This window comes from Neofelis nebulosa, chromosome 8, assembly GCF_028018385.1.
Source record: "Neofelis nebulosa isolate mNeoNeb1 chromosome 8, mNeoNeb1.pri, whole genome shotgun sequence".
NCBI lineage: Eukaryota > Metazoa > Chordata > Mammalia > Carnivora > Felidae > Neofelis > Neofelis nebulosa.
In genome coordinates this window covers 105,091,401-105,117,376 of record NC_080789.1, presented here as the reverse complement: position 1 = coordinate 105,117,376, position 25,976 = coordinate 105,091,401, and the positions used below count along the sequence as shown (strand labels likewise).

Here is a 25,976-nt window from a genome sequence, read left to right as displayed (position 1 = left end):
TCCCCCAAGACCTGTACTTCATGTACATTTCTGTATTCCCTCCCCCCAAGCTCCACCCCCCCATTTGTCTCTTTGCAACTACCACCCCCAGCCGTGTGGTGTGCCATGCACGCAGACACACACACACACACACACACACACACACACACACACACACCTACCTTCTCCTCCTCATCATCATCGTTGAAATAATTTATCCTCTCCAAGACAACCTTAATGAGTTGCTCCAGCCAGCTGTCATCATCGATAGCCAATAATGACTGACTTGAAAACTGAGTAAAAAAGGAGAAAAGGACCACACAGAGCAGTGGCCGGGATTTTCTGCCTCATGAAGTGGGTAAGAAAGAAGCAAGAGACAAGGGGACATGGTCTGTAAATATGAAAAAAGAGCTCAAGAAATGGGGAGGAGCTGAAATATACAGAGGGGGTTAGTCAGGACTGAGAATGACAATATAGCAACAATGATGGTAATGCCAATGATGTATGTGAAACTATAGTCTACAAGGCTCTCTCTCTCTCCTATATTATCCTATTCAATTATGAGAGATAGGAGTTATTTCTATTTTACAGATGAAGAAGCTGAGGCTGGCAAAGGCTAAATAACTTGCCCAAGATCACAAAGCTAGGGCCCCATTTCCTTACTCTCTCTTGACAGTCGGACTTTGAGGGTGTGGAAGGTAAATTAAGGTTTAGGATATAGTCAGAGACTCTGATGCAGAGGCCAGGAGCCAAGGATTCCCCAGAAATAAGTTTTCTTGAGTAGGGAGGTCTCTTGATCATGTCTCAGTCTCTGGGGGGTCTCCCTCAGGATCCTAAAGAGGAGAAAGAAGGCAAGTGTGGAGGGAGGAATGTCTCATAGGGTGCTCACCTGGAGCAGCCTGCCTTCCCACTCCTCCTGATTGAGGCTCTTCTCAGTGTGATCTAGGAAAGGAGAAAGCATGATCTGCCCGACCAGAAGGCCCCAGATAGGGAAAAAGAACCAACATCTGGACACTATTCCAGGGGCCTTATGCCCATCATCACATTTAATTTTCACCATGACCCCACAATATAACTATTCTCCCACTTTACAGAGGCTCCAGGAAATGTATGACTTTTCAAAGGTCAAACGTACCCAGCAGGCAAGTGTTAGAACAAGGATACCAACCTGGGTCTCTCTGGTTCCAAAGCCCACACTCTTCCCTGATCCTCTGCCCACAAGAAGGGGCATTCTGGGAACTCTGGAGCCACAGAATTCTGGACTGCATATCTACTCAGTGCAGAACATGGTCCAAGAAGCAGACCTACCCAAATGGCATCTCAGAAAGACAGAGAGACTGGTCCTGGTTCTCCTCACCCCAAGGAAGATCCATCCTGTACCTCAGACTCTTCTGGAGTCTGCCCCCCTGCCCCAGCTCCATTTCTCCCACCTTGCAGCCAACCCCTCACCATCCAGCATCTGCAACATCTGTGGGATCTCCGTCATCCACAGCTGGCCCACATTCGAGTTGATAACGGGGTGCAGGGAGGTGATAGGATGCAGGGCATATAGTAGCCTTAGAGAGCTTACACCAAACTCCCCTTCTCTATAGGGCTTCAGGGAAAACATCTGAGAAACAAGAGAAGTGAGCAGGAGGCAGAGAACGGATTTAAGGGAAAAGAAGGAAGAAAATAAGAACAAATCCATTGAATGGTAGAGCTGAAGCTTAGACCTTCCCATTCTTTTCCACCTGTGAACTACATGTTCTGCAAGATGCTCTCAAAACGTTGCCTCCTCTGTGATGCCTTCTTTGATTCCTGGAGACCAAATCAGCCCATCACTCTTCTAAGATCCCAATGCACCCCATGTATTCCTCTACTAACCTTTATCACACTGCATTCTGGGTAGTTATTCCCAGGCTTGTCTTTCCCACTAAGACTGTGAACACTTCAAGAGCAGTTCTACACCTTGTCTTTGCAAGTATACATAATGTCTATAACATAATGTCTGGGCAAATAGAGAAACTCAAAACACACTTGCTGAGAAAATGAGATCCAGAAAGCCATGTCTAAGATCAACAGAGAACAGCTCACAATAAGGCCACATAGAATACAGGCCAGGTCTTCTCTGACCCACATTCCTTCCCTCCTCCAAGCTGTTTGGCCTGGATCACCTCTCCCCAAAGTCTCTATGATCTTTGGCCCTACTCTTTATTCCTTGCCCAGCACAATGCCTGGAATAGAGTGGTACTCAACTATTTGTAGAATGGGGAGATGGACGGATAGATGGATGGATGGATGGATGGCAAGGTAGTATTCATCCCATTCATTCATCACTTACCACAAGATGGGTCAGGAGTTTCTGTGGGGAGATGAACTGGGTAGCTGAGTTAAAAGAGGATAAGAGAATAGGACAGAGTCAGTGCCAGCTCCAGGATGCCCAACCTCCAGCCCCCCATTCCCAGCAGCCCACCATCCATTCTTTAGTGGAGGACAAAAAGCAAAGTGGAGAGTGAGCATTGGTGCCATTGCCATGGGGATTTTGACATTCTGACTCAGCCTCAAAACAAACCATTTCCAGCATAAAACAGATGCGTGCGCACGCGCGCACACATACACACACACACAGGAATATTATTCAGCTATAAAAAAGAATGATTATCTCGCCATTTATGACAACATGGATGGACCTAGGGGGTATAATACTAAGTGAAATAAGCACAACAGAAAAAGACAAATACCATATGATTTCACTTTTATGTGGAATCTACAAAACAAATCAAATGAACAAAGAAAAATAGAAACAGAAACAGAATCATAAATACAGAGAACAGATGGTTGCCAGAGGTGAGAGATGGGCAAGATAGGTGAAGGGGATGAAGAGGTACAAACTTCCAGTTATAAAAGAAATAAGTCATGGGGATGAAAAGTACAAAGTAGGGAATATAGTCAACAATATTGTAATCATACTTATGGTGACAGATGATAACTATACTTATCATGGTGAACATAATGTATAGAATTGTCACATCACTACATGGTACACTTGAAATTAATACAACACTGTATGTCACCTATATCACAATTTTAAAAGCTTTTTTTTTTTTTTGATAGAGAGAGAGAGAGAAACTAGGGAAGAAAGGCTGCTATGTCAGCCTGGCATTGTCCAGCCAGAGCATGGTAAATGGTCATTACCCATGAGTGTATTCTATTAGTGGACACCTTGAAAACATCTCCCACTATTCTAAGTTGTAATCCAGGTATACATTTTATTGAGCATAGACTTTCATATTTGAAAATCCTAGGTCCATATTTTAAATATCTATTGTTCATATGGATTATAATCAGAACTCTCAACACTGGGAAAGTAATTTGTTACCTTTCCACCTTTTAAACCCTAATAAAGAATGCTTATTTTCCAAACACACAAGCACACATACATACCCCAAGTAATGTGCTGAACAGATATCCTCACCCCAACTCTGACTCCCACTGGGACTCGAGGTCAAGAAGGGGTGAACAAAGAGTAATGCTCAGAATCGGGGCAAAGGGTCAGGAATGTCTGTGTACACATTACTTTGTAATTAACAACAATATTCTTACATCTCTACTCCAGTGTTTCAAGATGAGGAATAAAGGCAAGAAGGATTTGTGTCTGGGGTTGCCTGTCTCCCAGAGAAATCCCCTTTTCATTCATGTGAAGGGCCAAATGGCATCAATCTGCTGTGCTAACCCTTTGCCTACCTCCTCCATCATGGCTCAGGCTCACAGCCATAGCCCTGCAGATCTGCACCCTGTCCCTACACCCACCACCCCTTCAGAATCTCACCCTGTCTCCTGCCCCCACTCTCCTGGCCTGTGGCAGCCTGTGCTTTCACAGTTAACCTCTCTCCACAGTCTTCCCCACCGTGTACTTACGCCTGAGGTGAAAGCTGCTGAGGTAGGGAACCTGGCCCAGGGAACGGGCCCTCAGAGCCATTTTCGTGGCCATCTTACTCAGGGGCACGAAGGCCAAGGTGTTGCTGGGCTGGCATACCAAGGTGATCAGTTTGGGCAAGGTTACCTAGTAAGATGTGGCAAGGGATTCAATGTCAAGCCCCAAATTAGCCCCAACTATAAGTTCTCCAACCCGATGGCTTTGTCTTCCTTTCCTGGAGGGGAATTTGAGACCTTATATACACAGTCTGCCCATTTCCTGCCCTTCCCTCTCACCCTCTTTCCCTTTCCACTCCATGTTGGTAAAACATAACCAAGGTCCTGATTAAAATTACAGTAGGAAGGACTTGATTAGATAGAGGGACTTCTTGAAATTTGGAATTGTGTGACTTGTAATCACCTTCACTGGGGAACATCCCAAGGGTAGAAGACATGCTAGTGATCAGGAGACAGCTTTGCTGGGAGAGGGGGACTCTGGGAGGGAGAGTAAATCACAGCTTTTCCTCCCATGGCCCCTGACTCAACTCTGACCCACACAGCAACCCGTAGGAGTCTTCAAGAATCCCTAGAGATTGCTAAGACCAGCAAGGGTGAATAGTCACCAACTTTTTTACAGAAAGAGAAACTGCAACCTAGAGAGCAATTTACTCAAGATTTTACAGCCAGAAACTGGCTGAACAGGACCCAGGCTCAGGCCTCCAGGTTTACCATCCAGTGACCCTCTTCTGCTCCACTGAGCCACTTCTTAGAGAAGTCCCAGGCACTTGAGTGGTTTCAGACAGAGGTGGGGAGGGTGGAAGAGACAGTACAAGGGGTTATATGGAGTTGGGAGGGGGTGGAAGGCAGGCAGAGAGTATGCAATCTGGGTGTCAGGGTAGTGATCTGGGGAGTCAGGGGAGGAGGAGATGAAGGGGCCTCTTTGACCCTAGTTGTTTGTACCATCTGTAGGATTTTGGAACACGTTAGTTGGATGTCCTCTTCATTCTGGAATAAGAAAAGGAAATATTTAAATCTGAAACCAGTGCTAGCTGAGTCTTCTGGCTCAAGGCCTCCCCTGGCTCACCTCTCAGAGTTTAAGATATCAAAGCCCATTCTCATTGTGCCAACCATACCCTCCTCTTCTTTCCCTTCTGCTCCCAAACCTGCCCTTCTCTTGCTCCCACCCTCTGTCTGCTCCCTGCCTGGACCCTGCTCACTGAGCAGTCAGACTCGCTGAGCTTGATGACATAGTTGATGATGATGCTCCCCTGGGGCAGGGCCAAGTAGTCATGCTGGATCAGCATCTCCATGAAGTTCAGGAGGGCCCTTCGCACCTGTGGGGGTTATAGACCATCATGTGGCAACATAGGAAGGCACATCAGTATGACCCTTCCTATTCCAGGTGAGGACACAGAGGACCAGAGCAGGTGAGGGGTATCTTCAAGCGACTCAGATCTCCTGACTTCAAACCCAATGTGACTCTTCAGTGGGCTCCAGGGGATGACAGCCACTGACCCTGACCACCTTACTCCACCCTCAAATTCTAGCCCATTTCAGCTGCTACCAGGATGCTACCATCCTCCTGGAGAACTATAAGCACTTAGCTTGCCCACACCTTATATAAGATAAGAAATTGGCAGAAGTATTGGGTAGGGAGATATCGGAGTCCAGGAAAAGTGCCATGTTCTGGCCTTCGTTGAGAAAGCCAGGAATGAATCCCTCAAGTCCTGAGGGCCCAGCCCTCATGATCCCAGTCTCTCCATTAACCTTCTGAATATTTAGGACTTTGTTTTTAGGGATAGTGTCATTGTTGTCCATTTAGCACCCTAAACCACTGCTCCTCTTCTCCCTGTCCTGCACGATTCAGAGCTGGGAGCAGTTTCTGCCTCTAAGCCTGGCAGAGCTTGTTAAAACCATGGCTTCTCAGACCCCATGCTAGATATAATGTTTGAGGTCTTATTCCCCTCTGAATTTTTAGTATCCTTTAGAGCTCTGTGTCCCCACTGACAAGGCTCAGAAAATAGCTGGAACCACCTGTCCGCTTCTCAAATCCTTCTCAGGTTTGAAGAGCCCAAATGTAACCCATAGGAATGTCTGAGGCCATGAAGAGGTTGGTAAGAGTGCCTTACCTCTCCCCTCATCCATGAACCTCCCCCTCTCCATTTTATACAATTTCAAGGTCTCATAAAACCAATTGCCCTCCCAGCCCAAACATTTAGCCTTTCTGCTCACTGGTTTGAGATCCTCCTGAATCATGATTATGACTGAATGCATCACCTCATTCTTCAGTTGCTCTGTCTGGGGCACTAGAGAAAAGACAGACATGCAGCTGGGGGTCAATTTCCACCCTTCTCTGTTGTTTTGGGACGCACAAGAAGATAGACAGCTGGGAGGAATTCTAGGTACTGTCCTGGTATTCAAGGGCCAGGTAGAATCCTTAGAGGTTATTTCCACCATACTTTTGCTTCAAAGCAGACTGAAGAGTGACCTAAAACAGTATTTTCATCAAGCTGGCATTTGAGTTCCAGCCCTTTCCAGTTTCCTATGACTGCCCACACAAATCCACCTCTCCAGCTGCTCCCCCTGCCCCATATATATCTCAACCTTTAGAACTATGACCACTGTTCTTCTTTTCTTCTTTATGTGAATTCCCTCTCCTAACTTGCTGTTACAATCTCCTTGCCTGCATCTCCTGCACAGAGCCCATCTCATCTCTGGATTGACAAGCTTCTCTGTTTTCCTATTGCACATCACCATGCTCACATTTAAACAACCTATCACATATTATCTTGCATTATTTCACTATCTGAACAGCTTTATATTCCCTGCTTGATAGTGAACTCTTTTGAGAGTAGAGACTATGTTTTATTTAAGTGTCTATTTTCAGTACCTTGCACCGTGCTAGGCACAAAGCAAAGGTTTGGCAAACACTTGATTGGAGTTGAAGCCTATTCCCCCAAGATAATAATCATAGACTACATCACTATGAAACTGACTGCATAGTGGGAACTGGTCTAAGCACCTCGCATATGTTTTTCTCATTTAATCTTCACTAAAAATCCTGAAAGGTAGGTATTAATATTACCTCCATTTTCAGATGAGGAAATAGAGGTACAGACTAAAAGCAACCTGTTACAGTTTGCACGCTAATAAGAAGTGAAGGCAAGATTTACACCTATTGAGTTTACTTTGAGTTTACATTGAGTTTAAAACCAAGTTTTTAACTACTACATGGGACTGTCTCCCAGAGAAAAGAGCTCTCATAGGAAAGAAGATCCATAGGACCAGGCCACTCACCTTTCTGGAGCACATCTGTGAAAATTTGAATGGTTGATACTATCTTGGCTGGATCCTTGGATTCCACGTTCTCTCGTATTAAGGTTACCACCCGATCATTATATAACTTGGCTATCAGAAGGGTGTGAAGACAAGGGAATCAAGTGTATGTTTAAGTAGGAAGTGGTAAGTAGAAGTAAATCATGTTTAGCAAACCACTGATGCCATGAACTAGATAAACTAGTGTCCTTTAGGTTGGAGAAAGGAAAAAGGGAAAAAGAGAGCCAGTGTTTACTCAGCATTTACCATGTGCCAAGCACAGGGCCAGATCGTTTTCCTGAGCTGGGCTCTGTCCCTCCACGGCCCCACCACACGCCCTCCCATAGGTCAGCACACTTTTCATGATGATTAGTGTTGTAATTACAGGATCACCTTTCTTTTTTTTTTATTTTTTTTATGTTTATTTATTTTTGAGAGAGAGAGAAACAGCATAAGTGGGGGAGGGGCAGAGAGAGAGGGAGACAGAATCCAAACAAAGCAGGCTCCAGGCTCTGAGCTGTCAGCACAGAGCCCAATGCGGGGCTCAAACCCACAAACTGCAAGATCACAACCTGAGCCAAAGTCGGACCCTTAACTGACTGAGCCACCCAGGAGCCCCTACAGGATCACCTTTCTGAGCTGGGAATCAGTGAAGGAGAAAGAGAAGTCAACTTCAGGTAAAGGGAATGGAGCTATGTCTATACCCTTCGAGATTCATTGAATTTCAGGCAAAGCTCACATGGATCACTTTGCATTTAATCTAGAAGAATGGAAGCCTCTTATGGGAACTTAGGCCCCTGCTCCAGTCCAAGGAGACAAAAAAATGATCCTGAGTGCCCACCCACACAAATACCTGGGGTTAGGGAACTGTGGTAACTTACTCAGGATATAGAAGGCCTTCAGGGCAAGGCTGTGGTTCTGTACAGAGTGATGATTTGAGTCCTCAACTGTTTCACTCAGCTGTGGGGAGACCAAGGCCATCAGACCCAGGAGGACTGAAACTAAGGGCCCTGAATGTGGATGAGGAAACCAAGGCATGTATCCATGGGAAGTGTGGTGCTTAGCCATAAGGAGAACAAGAAAACAGAACCCAGGAATCCACATTCCCAGTCCCAAAGGGAAGAAGACAGTGGGAAGCAAATTAAACATACAGAAGGTAACCCTTTTCTGCAAAATGTTCAGTTTTCCTCTTCCTACTCTAGGCTGCAAAACAGAGGGCCTGACATTTCGCACAGGTATTATGGAGTGGTTTGAACTTTCTGCCTTTTAACCAGAGATTAGGGGGAAGCAGCAAAGGTCTGTGACCTTCAAGAAACATGTAGAATGTACCCAATTTACCTTATGGAGAATATCCCACTCAGTTCCCGGAATCCAGGCATTTGCCTATTCCAGGGAAACCTGATGTGTATGGTTAAGGTCACCATGTGAAAGACACCTCCATTGTGTGGAGGTTGTGACCTGAGCTGGGGTAGCCATCACCTCCAAAGAAGAGAGAAAGCAAGCCCATAATCCTTCTAGCCCCATAACACTCACCTGTTTGAACAGCATGCCTATAATATTTCCCAGCTGGGATTCCAAGTTTATACCTCCACAGCCACTAAGAGCCAGAGCATCTATAAGTTGGAAGATACACTGTGTGCATAAGGACAGAATAAGTACAAGTCAGCTCAGACTTTCCACAGCCTCAAGAGAAATCCTCTGTCCTCACATCTACTCTTCAAGGATGGCCCAAGTCATCATTGTTTCACACTGCCCTCTTGGACATTTCCAAAAAAGGCTCAGGGTCTAGTTCTTTCATAGCCTAACACAGTCATGACCTGCCCTTCCACTTTGCCCAATAAGCTATACTTATTTTCATATAATCTCATTATTCCACAGAAACCTATAGGGAAATTCAACATTGCAAGTATTGGCTGTCTTCAAAGGAGCAGGATAAATTTAAAAAATCAACATTTCCTCTCCTTTGGTCTACCTGATGGATTCCCAGTTAGGGCCAGCTTGCTTAAATAGAGCTGGCTAGTGCTAGTTGATGTCCAAACAAAATTATACTGTGGGCTGATAACTATCTTGATTCTTGACCACCATTCCTTGGAGAGAGGGAGGAGGAGGAATGAGAAGAAGAAAGGGAGTAGTCAAAACATTTCCACTGTCAGCCAAGACATGAGGTGAAATTTCCACCTGAATAATCTTCAGACTAGTAGTTGGTATACAAATTTCAGCCTTCAACTGGCTAATTGGCTACATAGAGCAAACCTTTGTTCCAAATTCATAGACCATACACCAGGCAACATGGAGACATGTGCTAGAAGGGAGATTAAACAAGAGATTGTGTGGCTGGTCCACTAATGTGGAAAACTCAGAGCATATGTGTGAGAAAGGCCATCCCTTCATATACCAAGGAAAGTGTATTTGAGGTGGTAGCATAACAGTAGACTGAACACTGTAGTCACTGGAAACTTGATGTTAATGTGTGTTGCACTCAAAAAAAAATCCTCCTCTTTGAAATTCACAAATGCACATTAGCATATTTAGTAACCCTGAAAAATATGCCTCTCAGATGCCTATTGGTGCATAATTGACCAATATGTGCAGCTGCCATGCTCTAAAATCCATCACTGTGTTAAAACTGAAGTCAGATTCCCACAGGTTTGTCCCAGCCAATGACTGAATATGGCAGGTCCACTAAAACGGGCCTATTAGTCCTTCAAGATATAGGACTTTTCTGATGGGTAACTTTGGTTCAGTGACTCCCTGTTGGCTTTACTAAAACTTTCTTACAACTGCACTGTAATCTAAAACCTTCCTCTCTTTCCTCTCTCCTTCCCTTCCTTCCCTCCTTCTCCCTAGCCTTATCAAGGGTCAGACATACATCATAGTCTGATGGCTCTCCAAATCCTCTCTGGTTCTATCCCTATTTTCCCTCACAGATGTTTCTCCAATAAATCTCTTGCACCTCTAATCACATGTTAGTATTTGCTTCTTGGAGGACCAGATTAGCCTACATACTGAAAGCTCTGAGAAGTCCTGCATTTAAGATATTTATTTAATTTTAACTCAGTATTTCCCACCCATTTTGCTAACTAACACATCTTCTTTTTGCGGAATCCCCATTAAAATTTGAAGGGAGGGGCGCCTGGGTGGCTCAGTCAGTTGAGCGTCCAACTTCGGCTCAGGTCACGATCTCGTGGTCCGTGAGTTCGAGCCCCGCGTCAGGCTCTGGGCTGATGGCTCAGAGCCTGGAGCCTGCTTCCGATTCTGTGTCTCCCTCTCTCTCTGCCCCTCCCCCATTCATGCTCTGTCTCTCTCTGTTTCAAAAATAAATAAATGTTAAAAAAAAAAATTAAAAAAAAAATTTGAAGGGAAATTGGTTTGAGGAATGCCATTGAAATGGAAGAAGGACTGAAACAACAATCAGAAAATTTGGGTAGTGGTTCCGAGTCCTCTGCTCCTAAAGATATCTAATATTGGTGTAACAGTTCTAAGGTAGGCAGAATATAGCAATGGCCCCCCCAAATTCCAGGGCCTTTCTCCCAGTTATTCAATCAAGCAGTAATGTAGGTGTTTATATGAAGAAATTTTGCAGACATAATTTAAGTCCCATACCAGTTGACCTTAAAATAGGGACATTATCCAGGTGGGCTTGATCTACTCTGATGAGCCATTTAAATCTGAGTCTAGAGGTAAGAGGAAAGTCAGATTCAAAGTGTGAGATGAATTCAAAATGGGAGTGGCAGAATTCCAACAAAACCTCACTTTACAAAAACAAGTTTCAGGCTGGATTTGGCCTGTGGGCCGTGCTTTGCCAACCCCAGCATTAATTACTCAGTAAACATGGAAAGCATAAACCCATTAAGTTATCTTCTCACCCCATTCCAATCACCTGGGAAATGTAGAAAGGTGCCACTTTTGCAGACATCAAAGTCATTAACCATCGGGTTAAACGGTTCACTTGATTCTTGAGTTTGGATGGTGGAATGAGGAAGAAGAGATGGCCAATTATCACCAGAGTTTCCTCTGTCACCTGTGCCCAAGGAAACACAACAAACTTGCCTCAGCTCAGGGATGAAGGCAAGATAATCCCTTAGAGGCTTTGCCTTAGTCCTCTTTGTATCTGCAAGGTTTAGCACAGTGCCTAGCAAATGATGGTAATCAGTAAATGTAAGGTTGCTTAATTGCATACATATTATGTGAACAGACAGTGGAGTTTTCTGATAGTACCCTTTTAAGGAGAATGGGAGGAGGAACCTGAGGAAAATCACCCTGCTCTTTTGGAAGAGCCATTTAAGTTATCCTCCCACCAATAAGTGGCTAGACATGGCCTGGTCCCATCTTTGATTCAAGACTTACTCCTTCAGCCCATGCATCCAGCCCCTGCTATCTACAATCCCACCTTGTTGTTGCTCCTCAGGGACCAACGATTGAAGAGAACCCGAAGGGTGAGGTAAGCCTTGATGGACAGTGCCTCTTGTGTGATGTCCATTATTTCATCATTCTTAGTACCCAGATCCAGATGTTTCCGGGCACTGATGACCAATCCTTTGAGCACTATGAGGGTTACAGGGAGTTTGAGCTGCACATCACCTTTCCTTTCCCACAAAACGAAACATACATACATGTGGGCACAGTCTTCTCATCCCCAACTCTAAAAGGGTCTGTGGTGTCCTGTGCTGGGAAACACCAACCCATTCACCATCTCCCCAACTATCTTTCTTTTCTGACCACACTTTGTCCACACAGCAGGGAAAGGGAAAGTGGTTGAGGCTGTCTACATCCACAGCATCCCTAATCAAACTTGGTCCTTGCCCCAGATCAGGAGAAGAAAAGTCAGATGGAGAAGAGCAGCTGCTCTCAGACATTTCCTGCCCCTCCCCAGCCTTCTGGGATCCCTATTCAGAGGGAGCCAGTCTCATTCTTCCCTTCTTTCCTCTCTCCCTTATTCCAGTAGAGTCTTCCCCAGACCCTCCTAATCCTCACCATGACATACTGCCAACATGTCATCCTCCTTTTGGGCCATCCTCAGAAGGTGCAGTATATATTCCCATGTGACACCAATGTAGGGGTCTGCACCTAAGAGAGAGAGTACAAGAAAAACATCCCTATCCCAGGGAGGGGTGCATCCTAGCCTTAGTGTAGGAAACTCTATAGATTGGGAGGCAGGAGACCTGGGTTCTGATCCTAGCTCTGCCTCCAGAGTCTGGGCAACCTGGAGCAAGTTACTTAATTTATCTGAGTTTCAGCTTCTTCAACTGTTAAATAGGACTACAATTCCTGATGTGACTGCTGCACAGGGCTGCTGGAAAGATTAAGCTCAATAATGGATGTTAGCATAGCATACAGATACAAGATATTGGTACAGCCTAGGCATGAACACTCCCTTCCAAGGACCCTTAAGGAAATAAAGAGCGATGATGTCTGAAGTGGATGTGAAAACATTTGTCCTGATTATATCAGGATACACATTTCCAATTTCTGTTACTGTGTCCTCTGAGCTTGCTGTGCAGCCTAAGCCACATGCCTTGTCATTTTTATCTTAATGCCCAGAAGGTCAGCTGACTTCCCCCAGATTCTCTTTGGCCCCAGTTCCAAGTGGTAAAGGGAAGTCACTGTCATAGGCCGGTGACTTGATTATTTTTTCATACTTTGTGATTGGGAGAGGGTAGTGGAATGAGTAAGAGAGCCACTGCCATCACCAATAGCCACCAGGATAGAGATTGTATGGTGATTCTTGGTCTCATCCTGCTACACTATTACCTTCCAAGCCCCTAATCAAATTCAAAACTTAAGGTTCCCTCGGGGCGCCTGGGTGGCGCAGTCGGTTAAGCGTCCGACTTCAGCCAGGTCACAATCTCGCGGTCTGTGAGTTCGAGCCCCGCGTCAGGCTCTGGGCTGATGGCTCGGAGCCTGGAGCCTGTTTCCAATTCTGTGTGTCTCCCTCTCTCTCTGCCCCTCCCCCGTTCATGCTCTGTCTCTCTCTGTCCCAAAAATAAATAAAAAACGTCCTCCTTTGCCCCACCCCACCACTCTATTCTGCCTTCTCTCTCCACCTGGAGTCTTCTCTCCAGCTCCACAGTCTCTCATGCCCTAATATGTCCTACTCTGCCATTCTTGGTCTCCATAAACTCCCTCCTGAGTTCCCAGCAGCCCAATAGGGACCTAGTTTGTCCCCTTCCCATCTACACATACATCCCATGACTGAACTAAATGGAGATGTCCAATGAGAGGAATCAGGAGGATAAAGCTAGTCTATAAATACAAAGCCCCCACCCCCTGCTGGCCCTATCCTCTTCTCAGACTAACTCTTCCACAATAGGGATCTATACCCTGGCAGAAGATGAGTCTCCCCACTGCAACCAGGAGACCGTTTGGGGGCAAGTTGTTCAAATGCCATCTGTCCCACAGCTTGAAGATGACTATTCCTGGAGACTGGAACCAGGAATAGTCCAGAACCAGGAATGGAGATGTCTAATGAGAGGAATCAGGAGGATAAAGCTAGTCTAATAAATACAAAGCCCCCACCCCCTGCTGGCCCTATCCTCTTCTCAGACTAACTCTTCCACAATAGGGATCTATACCCTGGCAGAAGATGAGTCTCCCCACTGCAACCAGGAGACCGTTTGGGGGCAAGTTGTTCAAATGCCATCTGTCCCACAGCTTGAAGATGACTATTCCTGGAGACTGGAACCCCAGAGCCAATAGGACTTCAGTGCACAACTCCTCCAGTTCTCCCTCTGGCTTCTGAAAAGAGAAAGACTAACTGTTCCAAGGCTAATCCCCGAGATGAGTCCCACAGCTCTGAGAATCAGATTTGGTCAATAAGTGATTCTCCTCCATCGAATAGGCAGGAACTCACCTACCACCCATCCAATAGACACCTTCCCAGTGATGGAGGGCAAGAGCTTCCTAAAGTGTGCAAAGAACAGGAAGACAAGAAATCCGCACAATCTGTGTATTGGGGTGGGAGTGGGGATTAAAGTTTCCAAAGCACAGAGGTTTCACTGCAGCAGCAAGTGAATCATCAGGAAAGTGGGTAGATTACAGAAGCAACTTTGGAAGTCCCTGAAAGGTCAGTGGTCTTGATCAGAAGACAGGCCTGCCAAAGAAGGCAGGCAAACTGGAAGGAAGATACCCCATAGGTAGGTAGTTAACCAAGAAAATAAGGAACCAGATTAACCCAATGTCAGGGAAGTAAGTACAAAGTATGTGAATAGATGGATAAGTAGATATCATGAATGTTCACTCTAAAGGTGGGCTAGCATACAGATATGTGGGTTTAAATAAGTTAGTAAATAGATTGAGATGCTTAGTTGAGTTGTAATAACAAAGGTGACCACCTAAGGAATCCCAGGACACAGTCTGAAAACCAGGTCAGACTCTGAGATCAACAGCCCAAATCCTTCCCCCTTTCCATTTCACTCCTCCTGCCTCACCACTTCACTTCACTACTGTATCTTCCAGTTCTGTCTATGTCACAGTTCTTGAGATAGGCTCACAGTACAAGATATGGACTCCAGCAAACTGTTTAGAAATGAGATACTCATATCCAAGTTCTCACATAGTTTCCAAGTGTCATCATCCACCAGAAAGAACTCTTGGGCTCATACCTGGGGTGCTTTCTTTCCCCAAAGCTCCCAACCCAGAGGCACAGCTCCTCACCATGGTCTTCATGTAGTCAACGATGATATCTGTCACCTTCTGGCATCGTGGAGTTGCCATCTTGTTATTTAGGATTTTGACTTTCAGCAACTTGAGCGTTTGTAAGACATTGTCTGCTGACAACTATAGGAGAGAGGGGACTCAAGAAGAAAGGAAGGTTGAAGGGTAAAGATAATAAAGAGAATAATGATCCCTGGTCAAGAAAGGAAGAGGAGGAGTGAATCTAGGAAGAGGATTAAAGCTGGATCAGAGGTTGAGAAGTGAAGAATATGGGCCAGACTAGGAACACTGGAACTAGACCTGGAGCTATGAATGGACTGGACCAAGTAGTGCTCTGCTGACTGGAAATTTTCCCACTCTCCTGGCACAGTGGGTGTGTGCCCAACCAAATACCTTGATCGAGATGGTCCTATGCTGGCTGGAGCCAGGAAGATGTCTGAGATGTCCTCACCTGACCAGCAACTTGGAGTGCCTCCATAAAGTCCTTGATGTTCTTTTCTGAGACATCCAAGTTCCTGTCTGTGATCTCTGAAGAACCTACCATAACTATAAACATCTCTATAAGAAATAAAAATGGTGAGGAGGGGGAGCTGTTTCTCTCTTGCTATAGGTGGGTATTTCATTACAGGTGGGTATCATGGTATGATGAAAACATGCAAAGAATAATTAAGAATCAGAAGACACAAGTTTGGCTCCTGACTCAGAGTCTGTCCCTCACTAGCAATATATCCTTAGGCAATTTATTCAACTCCTGGAGACTCTATTTATTCATATGTAAAATAAGTATAATAAAAATTAACATGAGAGTCAAAAAAGATGAGATAGGTACTATTAGGTATCACTTTCAGCATTTCAGCCTGCCCTTTGGATCACATCTTTTCCCTTGACATTATAAAGTGCTTTCTATGGGTGAGAGTTGGATAGAGATTTGGAGTAGGAGAGTACTTGTCTATAGGACTACAAAAATTTCATAGAAATAAAATAATTTCATATTAATAAAATTGGCTATTATAAACTACAAACTTATATTCCAGTGACATATACCCATAGTTTTGGTTAATAATGATATGGAAAAAAAGCCAGAAAATTAATTTGGTCTGAGTTCAGTCTACCTGCTACCAGCAACAATGGATTATTTATTCATTCATTCATTCATTCATTCATTCAAATGTTCTGGTTTGTCTTCACTAAAGGCATTATTTAACATGCCTTAATTTACTCATTTGTAAAATGGTCATCATTGTGGTAGTGATAGTAGAAGTAATAGTCATAGTAGTCATAGCAATAGTAGTAGTAGCATCTAACTCATAGAACTGTTAGGAACATTATATGAAATAATATATGTAGGATAGTGCCTGGCATATAGTATTAACTCAGTAAATATTGATTATTATTCTCAATTAGAAACTGTTGGCACTCTACCTGAATCCACAACATCCCCATATCTCTACAGGAGAAGAGCCACTTACTGTCATTTTAAGACCAGGTTCTGGACATTAGATCAGGAGTAGGGGTGCAAATGAGACAGTCACAAAAAGCAACTAGAAAGGAAGTGTTTTACACAGAAGGAGAGAAAGAGGGAAAGGAAGAGAAATAGAGAGATGCTACTTAAAATAAACAAACTCAAGTTCCCAAAGACATGTAGAAATCTAATGCTACAAAAGATAGACAACATAACAAAATCAACAATTGGAACAGGAAATTACTTCAGAGGAGATTAATTTTGTAAAACAGTCTCTCAAAGACTTTAATAAAATAATAATAATGATAATCATTGTCACCATCCTCTTCTCCTCCACCTCCTCCTCCTCATTATCATCAAATGAATGTGCTTAGGATGCTAAAAAAGTGAAGAAATAATTTCCATCTTAAAAGAACAAATAAAGACAGAATGAAATAATTTATAGGTAGATATGAAAAGAACCAATTAGAAAACTTGGAAATGAAAAACATAGGCATCAAAATTTGAAATCTCAACAAATAATATATAATCAAGACTGAATACAGTTAAAGAATTAGTAAATCAGGGGCGCCTGGGTGGCTCAGTCAGTTAAGCGTCTGACTTCAGCTCAGGTCACGATCTCGCGGTCCGTGAGTTCGAGCCCTGCGTCGGTCTCTGGGCTGATGGCTCAGAGCCTGGAGCCTGCTTCCGATTCTGTGTCTCCCTCTCTCTCTGCCCCTCCCCCGTTCATGCTCTGTCTCTTTCTGTCCCAAAAATAAATAAACGTTAAAAAAAAGTTTAAAAAAAAGAATTAGTAAATTAGAAAATAGTGAGGAATTCACCCAGTGTGCAATGTAGGAAAATAAAGAAAATAATTTTTAATAAAAGAACAAGTAGCAGCTGTGTTGGATGGACTGAGAGGAGTTCCAAAAGAATGGCAGGATGGTAATATATAAAGATAACAGAGACTTTTCTAGAATTGAAAAAAAAAAGACAAGAATCCTCTGATGGGAAGTGTAACCCAAGTACTCACCAGGACAAATAAAGATAAACTGATGTTTCAGTGACACTGCAGAACATCAGGGATAAAAATTAAAATTCTAGAGCCACTAGAATAAAACACAAATTACCTACAAAGGAATAACAATCAGCTAGTTCCTTAACAGCAACAAGAGATGCTAAAAGATAGTAAAGAAATATCAAGATGGATGTTGTACTCTACCCTATAGAGTAAGAGTCTAAAATATTGACTGTAGGGGCACCTGGGTGGCACAGTTGGTTAAGCGTCCAACTTCAGCTCAGGTCATGATCTCTTGGTTCATGAGTTCAAGCCCCATGTCAGGCTCTGTGCTGACAGCTCACAGTGTGGAGCCTACTTAGGATTCTGTGTCTCCCTCTCTCTGCCCTTCCCCTGCTTGCACTCTGTCTCTCTCTCCCTCAAAATAAATAAACATTAAATAAAGTTTTAAATAACCACTGTAGTAAATATAAAAGAATGTGTAAATAATTAGGTAATCGAAGGGGAAAATAGAATGATTTTTTTAAAAAATTCAATCCAAATAAAGGCAAGAAGATAGAGAAATTAGAGACATATAACAGGTGGCATATTCAGAAAATGCTTTTAAAGAGGGTAGATTTAAGCCCAGATATACTAGTAATTACATTCAATGTAAATTTATTACATGTTCCAATTAAAAGAAAAAGATGTCTAAACTGAATTAACAATAAAACCAATCATATGCTATCTACAAGAGACACATCTCAAGCAAAGGATGCAGAAAGACTGAAAGAAAAGGAAAGGCAAAGATATATCAAGCAAACATGAATCCAAAAAAAAAGCTAGTATAGCTAGATTAGCAGCAGATCTTCAATAGATCTTAAGGCAAAGAGCAGTACTAAAGAACATCATTTCATATTAATAAAAGATTTAGTTCACCAAGAAGATACACTCTTACATTGGATGAGTTTAATAACATAACCTCAAAATGTATAAAGCAAAAATTGATAGAACAAAAAGGAGAAACTGATAAACCCAGGTTTAAAATGTCAGGTTTTTTAACACCTATCAGAACTGATAGAACAAAAAGATAATCAGTAGGAATATAGATTTGGAAACTATTATTAACAAATTTATATAAGGAACCTACAGAACACTGTCCCCAACAACTGCAGAATGTATATTCTCTTCAAGCATACATAAAACATATAATATCAATTGTGTGCTGGGCAATACGGCAAGAATCCACAGATTTCAAACAACTAAGTTCATATAGAACATGTTTTCTGTCCACATGTGATTAAGCTAGAAATAATAAAAATATAACCTCAAAATCTTCATATGTTTGAACATTAAGAAATATGCTTCTAAATAAACAATGGAACAAAGAAGCAACCTCAATGGAAATTAGGAAATATTTCAACTGAATGACAAAAATATGACATGTCAAAATTGCTATGAGGCAGCTAAAACTCTTTATAGGGGAGTTTACAGCATTAAATATAAACATTAATTTGAAATAAAGTAAATGTTTTGTATAAGTAAAAAGTACAAGTCAGAAATAGAGTAATCCTCAAAAATCGAAAACAAACTGAAACAAACAAAGCTCATTGCATACTGTTAGTGAAATCAGAGAGAAAAAAATCAGGAGAGAAATTATTTCGGGTGATTTTAAAATCCAGTATTTTGTTTGTACAATCATAATGGTGTATATTCTAAAGACAAAAAGAAATCTTGAACTGCGTTCAATAGTCTCATTGTCAGTAATAATATGGGTATAACATTCCGAAAATGTCATATGTATATTTTTAGCTTAATGTAAATAAGACATGTTAAAAACTAAAGGAAGTAAAACCCTGTGTTCTAGTTATCAATTTGTTGCCTCTTAGCTCCAAATCTACCCCTTCATGCTTCACTCTGTAATACTGAAACTGGACCCTGAAACATTTCTTCTTTGCTAGTTGACATGATGATGTTAAGCTTTATTAGTAGATGGAGCTAGAAAAATCTGCAAGATGAGCTTCTACTCTTCCATTCCTGTGGCATGGTATGTTTGTGGGACATGCAGTGGTGCTCACTATCCAGAAAGTTTTGTTGCCAGTCCCAGTCCCACCCCCTCATTCCTTAATCACCATCCTTGGCTTGCCAGCAACCCAGCGAAAGAAAGAAAGAAAGAAAGAAAGAAAGAAAGGAAAGAAAGAAAGAAAGGAAGGAAGGAAGGAAGGAAGGAAGGAAGGAAGGAAGGAAGGAAGGAAGAAAGAAAGAAAGAAAGAAAGAAAGAAAGAAAGAAAGAAAGAAAGAAAGAAAGAAAGAAAGAAAGAAAGAAAAAGTTCAAAAGAGCTTTATTAGTAACAGCCAAAATGTCCTCCAATACATGAATGGCTAAATAAACCATAGTACATCCATACCATAGAATACTACTCAGCAGCTAAAATACAAAACAAAACAAAACAAAAAAACTATTGGGGCATCTGGGTGTTTCAGTCGATTAAGAGTCTGATTCTTGATTTCGCATTAGGTCATGATCTCAGTTCGTGGGATCAAGGCCCACATCGGGCTCTGCGCTGACAGCACAGAGCATGCTTGGGATTCTCTCTCTCTTTGCCCCTCCCCCTGCCTCTCTCTGTCTTTCTCTCTCTCTCAAAATAAATAAACAGTAGAAAGAAAGAAAGAAAGAAAGAAAGAAAGAAAGAAAGAAAGAAAGAAACAAAGAAACAAAGAAACAAACAAAGAAACTATTGATACATGCAACAACCTGGGTAGATCTCAAGAGTATTATGTTAAATGAAAAAATCAATCTCAAAAGGTCACAATGTTATGACAAATTTAAAGGTTTTCAGTAAATTGGACAAATTCCTAGAAAAAAACGATGCTCTATTAAAACTGACATAAGTAGAAAAAACTGAATAGTCCCTGCTCCTAAAGAAATTTAACTTGGGGCGCCTGGGTGGCTCAGTCAATTGAGTGTCCAACTTTGGCTCAGGTCATGATTTTGCAGTCATGAGTTCAAGCCCTGCATCAGGGTCTGTGCTGACAGCTCAGAGCCTGGGGCCTGCTTCAGATTCTGTGTCTCCCTCCCTCTGTGCCCCTCCCCTGCTCATGCTCTGTCTCTGTCTCAAAAATAAATAAACATTAAAAAAAAATTTAAGTATACAAAAAATTTAAAAAGAAAAAGAAATTTAACTCATAATTAATAGCCTTGCACAAAGACACTCCAGGCTTAAACAGCTTCATCAATACATTCTACTAAACATTTAAAGAAAAAATAATTCCACTTATACACAAAATTTCCAGAAAATCAAAAAAAAAAAAAAAGGGAAGGGAACATTACTCAACCTGCATTATGGTGATACTAAAACTTTAAAAAGATTGTACAAAAACAGAACACTGAGGCCAATCTTTCTCATGACTATAGATGTGAAAAACTTTTTTTTTTTGAGTAAAAAACTAAATCAAGCAATAATATATAAAAATTCGGGGCACCTGGGTGGCTCAGTCGGTTAAATGTCTGGACTTCAGCTCAGGTCATGATCTCACTGTTTGTGGGTTCGAGCCCCACATCGGGCTCACTGCTGTCAGCACAGAGCATGCTTCAGATCCTCTGTCCCCCTCTCTCTGCCCCTCCCCTGCTTGCTTGTGTGCTCTCTCAAAAATAAATAAACATTTAAAAAATTAAATAATAATAATATATAAAAAATTATAACCCATAAAAATCCATAAAATACCTAGGAATAAATCTAACCAAAGAGGTGAAAAATCTATACACTGAAAACCATAGAAAGCTTATGAAAGAAATTGAAGAAGACACCAAAAAATGGAAAAAGATTCCATGCTCCTGGATAGGAAGAACAAATATTGTTAAAATGTTGATACTACCCAAAGGAATCTACATATTCAATACAATCCCTATCAAAATAACACCAGCATTCTTCACAGAGCCAGAACAAATAATCCTAAAATTTGTATGGAACCAGAAAAGACCCTGAATAGCCAAAGCAATCTTGAAAAAGAAAACCAAAGCAGGAGGCATCACAATCCCAGACTTCGAGCTATACTACAAAGCTGTAATCATCAAGACAGTATGGTACCGGCACAAGAACAGACACTCAGAACAATAGAATAGAATAGAGAACCCAGAAATGGACCCACAAACGTATGGCCAACTAATCTTTGACAAAGCAGGAAAGAATATCCAATGGAATAAAGACAGTCTCTTCAGCAAGTGGTGCTGGGAAAACTGGACAGCAACATGCAGAAGAGTGAACCTGGACCACTGGTCTTACACCACACACAAAAATAAACTTAAAAAATGGATGAAAGGCCTAAATGTAAGACAGGAAGCCATCAAAATCCTTGAGGAGAAAGCAGGCAAAAACCTCTCTGATCTTAGCCACAGCAGCTTGTTACTCAACACGTCTCCAGAGGGAAGGGAAACAAAAGCAAAAATGAACTACTGGGACCTCATAAAAATAAAAACTTCTGCACAGCAAAGGAAACAATCAGCAAAACTAAATGGCAACCGACAGAATGGGAGAAGATATTTGCAAATTACATATCAGATAAAGGGTTAGTATCCAAAATCTATAAAGAACTTATCAAACTCAACACTCAAAAAACAAATAATCCAGTGAAGAAATGGGCAAAAGACATGAATAGACATTTCTCCAAAGGAGACATCCAGATGGCCAACTGACACATGAAAAATGCTCAACATCATTCATCATCAGGGAAATACAAATCAAAACCACAATGAGATACCACCTTACACCTGTCAGAATGGCTAACATTAACAACTCAGGCAACAACAGATGTTGGCGAAGATGTGGAGAAAGAGGATCTCTTTTGCATTGTTGGTGGGAATGCAAGCTGGTGCAGCCACTCTGGAAAACAGTATGGAGGTTCCTCAAAAAACTAGAAATAGAACTACTCTACAACCCAACAATTGCACTACCAGGTATTTATCCAAGGGATACAGGTGTGCTGTTTCGAAGGGACATATGCACCCCAACGTTGATAGCAGCACTATCAACAATAGCCAAAGTATGGAAAGAGCCCAAATGTCCATCGAGGGATGAATGGATAAAGAAGATGCGGTACATATATACAATGGAGTATTACTCAGCAATCAAAAAGAATGAAATCTTGCCATTTGCAACTACGTGGATGGAACTAGAGGGTATTATGCTAAGTGAAATTAGTCAGAGAAAGACAAATATCATAGGACTTCACTCATATGAGGACTTTAAGATACAAAACAGATGAACATAAGGGAAGAGAAGCAAAAATAATAAAAAACAGGGAGGGGGACAAAACAGAAGAGACTCATAAATATGGAGAACAAATTGAGGGTTATGGGAGGGGTTGTGGGAGGGGGGATGGGCTAAATGGGTAAGGGGCACTAAGGAATCTACTCCTGAAATCATTGTTGCACTATATGCTAACTAATTTGGATGTAAATTTTAAAAAATAAAAAATAAAATTTAATAAAATGTTAACCCATTACAAGGTCTACACACACACACACACACACCAGCAACTTAAACCACACCAAGGGGGGCACCTGGGTGGCTCAGTTGTTTAAATGTCTGACTCTTGGTTTTGGCTCATGGTTTGTGGGTTCCAGCCCCACATCGAGCTCTGTGCTGGCAGCATGGAGACTGCTTGGGATTCTGTCTCCCTCTCTCTCTCTCTGCCCCTCCTTTGCTTGCTCTCTCTCTCTCTCTCAGAAATAAATAAATAAACATTAATTTTTTTTTTAAAAAACTACACCAAGATCAATTTCTCCCCTCATCAGATTGACAAAATTTTCAAAGCCAATAAAGCTTAGAAAAACAAACTCTGCCATACATTGCTGGTAGGTGTACAAAATGGCATGACCCCAATGGAGTGACGTATTGCAACATCTAATAAAATCACATACACATTAACTCTTTGCTCAGCAAATTCCATTTCTAAAATTTACCTGGAAGCTTCTCTTCTATAAATATGAAACAATATGTGGACAAAATCACTCATCGTAGTATTGCTTGTAACAGCAAAATACCGGAAACAAAATGCCTATCAATCGGAAACTGGATGAAGAAACTATGGTACCTTCCCCAGTGGGGGAATGTGCAGCTAAAATGTGAGGAAGATCTCCACAAAATGATATAAAATTTTGCTACCTTTTGTGTAATAAAATGATAATATATGTGTACATTTTTGTGTATGTATATATTCTTAAGTATGTGTATAGTTTTGCTTATTTTTTTAATGTTTATTTATTTGCTTTTGAGAGAGAGAGCGTGGGGGGGTGGGCAGAAAGAGAGGGAGACACAGAGTCCAAAGCAGGCTCCAGGCTCTGAGCTGTCAGCACAGAGCCTGACATGGGGCTCAAACCCACGAACAGTGAGATCATGACCTGAGCCAAAGTTGGACGCTTAACCAACTGAGCCACCCAGGTGCCCCTAAGTTTTGCTCCTTTTTGAAAAGAAAACGCAGAGAAAGGATAAAACCAGAAACTAATAGAAATGGTTACTTATTGGTGCGTGAGGGAAGAGAAAGAGAGAAATATCGGATCAAGACTCCTTCGGCTTGGAGCACATGGGTGGCTCAGTCGGAAGAGCCTGCAGCTCTTGATCTCAGGGTTGTGAGCTCAAGCTCCATGCTGGATGTAGAAATTACTAAAAATAAATTAATAAGCTTAAAAAAAGACCTCTTTGGCTTTACCTCTTTATAAAGTTTTGACTTTTCAACCATGTAAATGTTTCATGTATTCAAAAATAAGCTAAATCCAAATGGGACAAAAAAGACAGACCCTATAAATGAATAAAACAGAAAGAAGTGAACCTAACTGCATATGAAAGTGATTATATAACTACACAGAAAAGTATTCCAGTAACTTTTAAACACAATACCTTAAGCATATGCCCTTATTGGGATATATTCTAAAGATAAAAAGACCTGCAAAGAAGCCTTGAACTTTACTTACTGAGTTTGTTATTGGTAGTGTTATTGGGGTAGTGATTCTGAAACTATTCTGTATATTGTAGGAAAAAAACTGTTTTTCAGGAAACAGGACTGTTACCATGGAAAAAGGCAGATGCAAATATGGAATGGGAGCCCATGATGTTCAAATTTTAATTAATTTTAAATAATTTAATTAATAATTCCTGATTTAAAGTATCACTGTGTCCACTGAAGAGGCCTAGAAGCAATGACCACACCTACTACCTAAAATCTACTTTCTACATACCATTCATAGCCTGGTCTTAAAAAAAAAAAAAAAAAAAAAAGCTTCTTGGAGAAATGGTTGATTACTGATTGGGAGTAGGTAAAGTACAAGATAAGTCTCTACCTTTTTGTGCCAGAAACAGGGAAGTGCTCAAAAACTAATGGGTATGCATTAAAAGGACAAAAGATCCAGATTAAAGGTTTCTCTCACTATCCAAATGAGCAGCAATTTGAACATCAAAAAAGAATGATAATAGATTTAAAATCCATTTAAGAGGGGCGCCTGGGTGGCTCTGTCGGTTAAGCGTCCGACTTCGGGTCAGGTCATGATCTCACAGTTCCTGAGTTCGAGCCCCGCATCGGGCTCTGTGCTGACAGCTCAGAGCCTGGAGCCTGCTTCAGATTCTGTGTCTCCCTCTCTCTCTGCCCCTCCCCTGCTCATGCTCCATGTCTCTCTGTCTCAAAAATAAATAAACATTAAAAAAAATTTTTTTTAATAAATTAAATAAAATCCATTTAAGAAAAAAGAAAAAGGAAGGAATCCATGGACCCAAATTGGAGCTAAAAAATTCATGGTAGTTATAGTGGGGGAGAGAATGATAGAAATACAACTACAAATGAAATAATTGATGCAGTCAAGAAATATCAAGGAACAAAATATTGACAAGGCCTCAAAGCATCACCATACATGTCATGTATTAATTATAACAGGAAGAAAGTACTTTCACAATAGAGAGATCTGATGGATACCACTACACCAAATGATCAAACTTAAAATTATCAATAATACAACTGATGTTATGTGTTCCTGATGATGCCATGGGAAATGCATATCACCATGTAGTACTATAAACATAGTTATCACTATGTTTAACCTGAATCTAAAATGGGAAACAGTTAGTCAAATCCAGATTATGGCACATTCTACAAGACAAGTAAAGGCAAAAATGTTGAGTGGACTATTTTAAGTGAAAGGAGAATACGATGACCATCTCTTTTTTTTTAATGTTTATTCACTTTTTGAGAGACAAAGACACACACAGCGTGAGCAGCGGAGGGGCAGAGAGAGAGGGAGACACGGAATCTGAAGCAGGCTCCGTCCGACAGGAGGGCTCGAACTCACAAACAGTGAGATCATGACCTGAGCCAAAATTAGACACTTAACTGAATGAGCCACCCAGGCGTCCCTGCAATAATCATCTTTGATTGGATCTTAGCTGGGGAGAAAAACAGCTAGAAAGGAAATTCTAGCTATAAAGAAAATTTCAAGGATACTTGGGGAAATTTGACCATAGGCTATATGACAATAATAATACTGTATCAATATTAAGTTCCTTGAGATAATAAAGTTATTAGAATTTCCTTTTTTTTAATGTTTACTTATTATTTTGTGAGAGAGAGAGAAAGAGGGAGTCAGCATGAGTGGGGAAGGGGCAAGAACAGGAGACACAGAATCTGAAGCAGGCTTCAGGCTCTGAGCTGTTC

At 41.7% G+C, this 25,976-nt stretch overlaps 1 protein-coding gene across 1 annotated transcript in view; it reads right to left on the bottom strand.

Annotated features, from left to right (window-relative positions):
• The window catches only part of LOC131520183 (maestro heat-like repeat-containing protein family member 1), a 79,195-nt gene extending 61,364 nt beyond the window's left edge, over positions 1 to 17,831 (bottom strand). The window contains exons 1-17 of the mRNA XM_058744062.1: positions 15,293 to 17,831; positions 14,842 to 14,964; positions 13,761 to 13,923; positions 12,163 to 12,255; positions 11,579 to 11,733; positions 11,069 to 11,209; positions 8,722 to 8,820; positions 8,070 to 8,148; positions 7,171 to 7,281; positions 6,106 to 6,179; positions 5,091 to 5,207; positions 4,834 to 4,878; positions 3,877 to 4,021; positions 2,300 to 2,343; positions 1,429 to 1,588; positions 869 to 921; positions 162 to 272 (exon numbers count right to left, since the gene is read on the bottom strand). Coding sequence (XP_058600045.1) covers positions 162 to 272; positions 869 to 921; positions 1,429 to 1,588; positions 2,300 to 2,343; positions 3,877 to 4,021; positions 4,834 to 4,878; positions 5,091 to 5,207; positions 6,106 to 6,179; positions 7,171 to 7,281; positions 8,070 to 8,148; positions 8,722 to 8,820; positions 11,069 to 11,209; positions 11,579 to 11,733; positions 12,163 to 12,255; positions 13,761 to 13,923; positions 14,842 to 14,964; positions 15,293 to 15,397 — 1,818 coding nt within the window. The 5' untranslated portion in view covers positions 15,398 to 17,831. The remainder of the gene's footprint in view (positions 1 to 161; positions 273 to 868; positions 922 to 1,428; positions 1,589 to 2,299; positions 2,344 to 3,876; positions 4,022 to 4,833; positions 4,879 to 5,090; positions 5,208 to 6,105; positions 6,180 to 7,170; positions 7,282 to 8,069; positions 8,149 to 8,721; positions 8,821 to 11,068; positions 11,210 to 11,578; positions 11,734 to 12,162; positions 12,256 to 13,760; positions 13,924 to 14,841; positions 14,965 to 15,292) is intronic.
• Between the last annotated feature and the right edge of the window lie 8,145 nt (positions 17,832 to 25,976).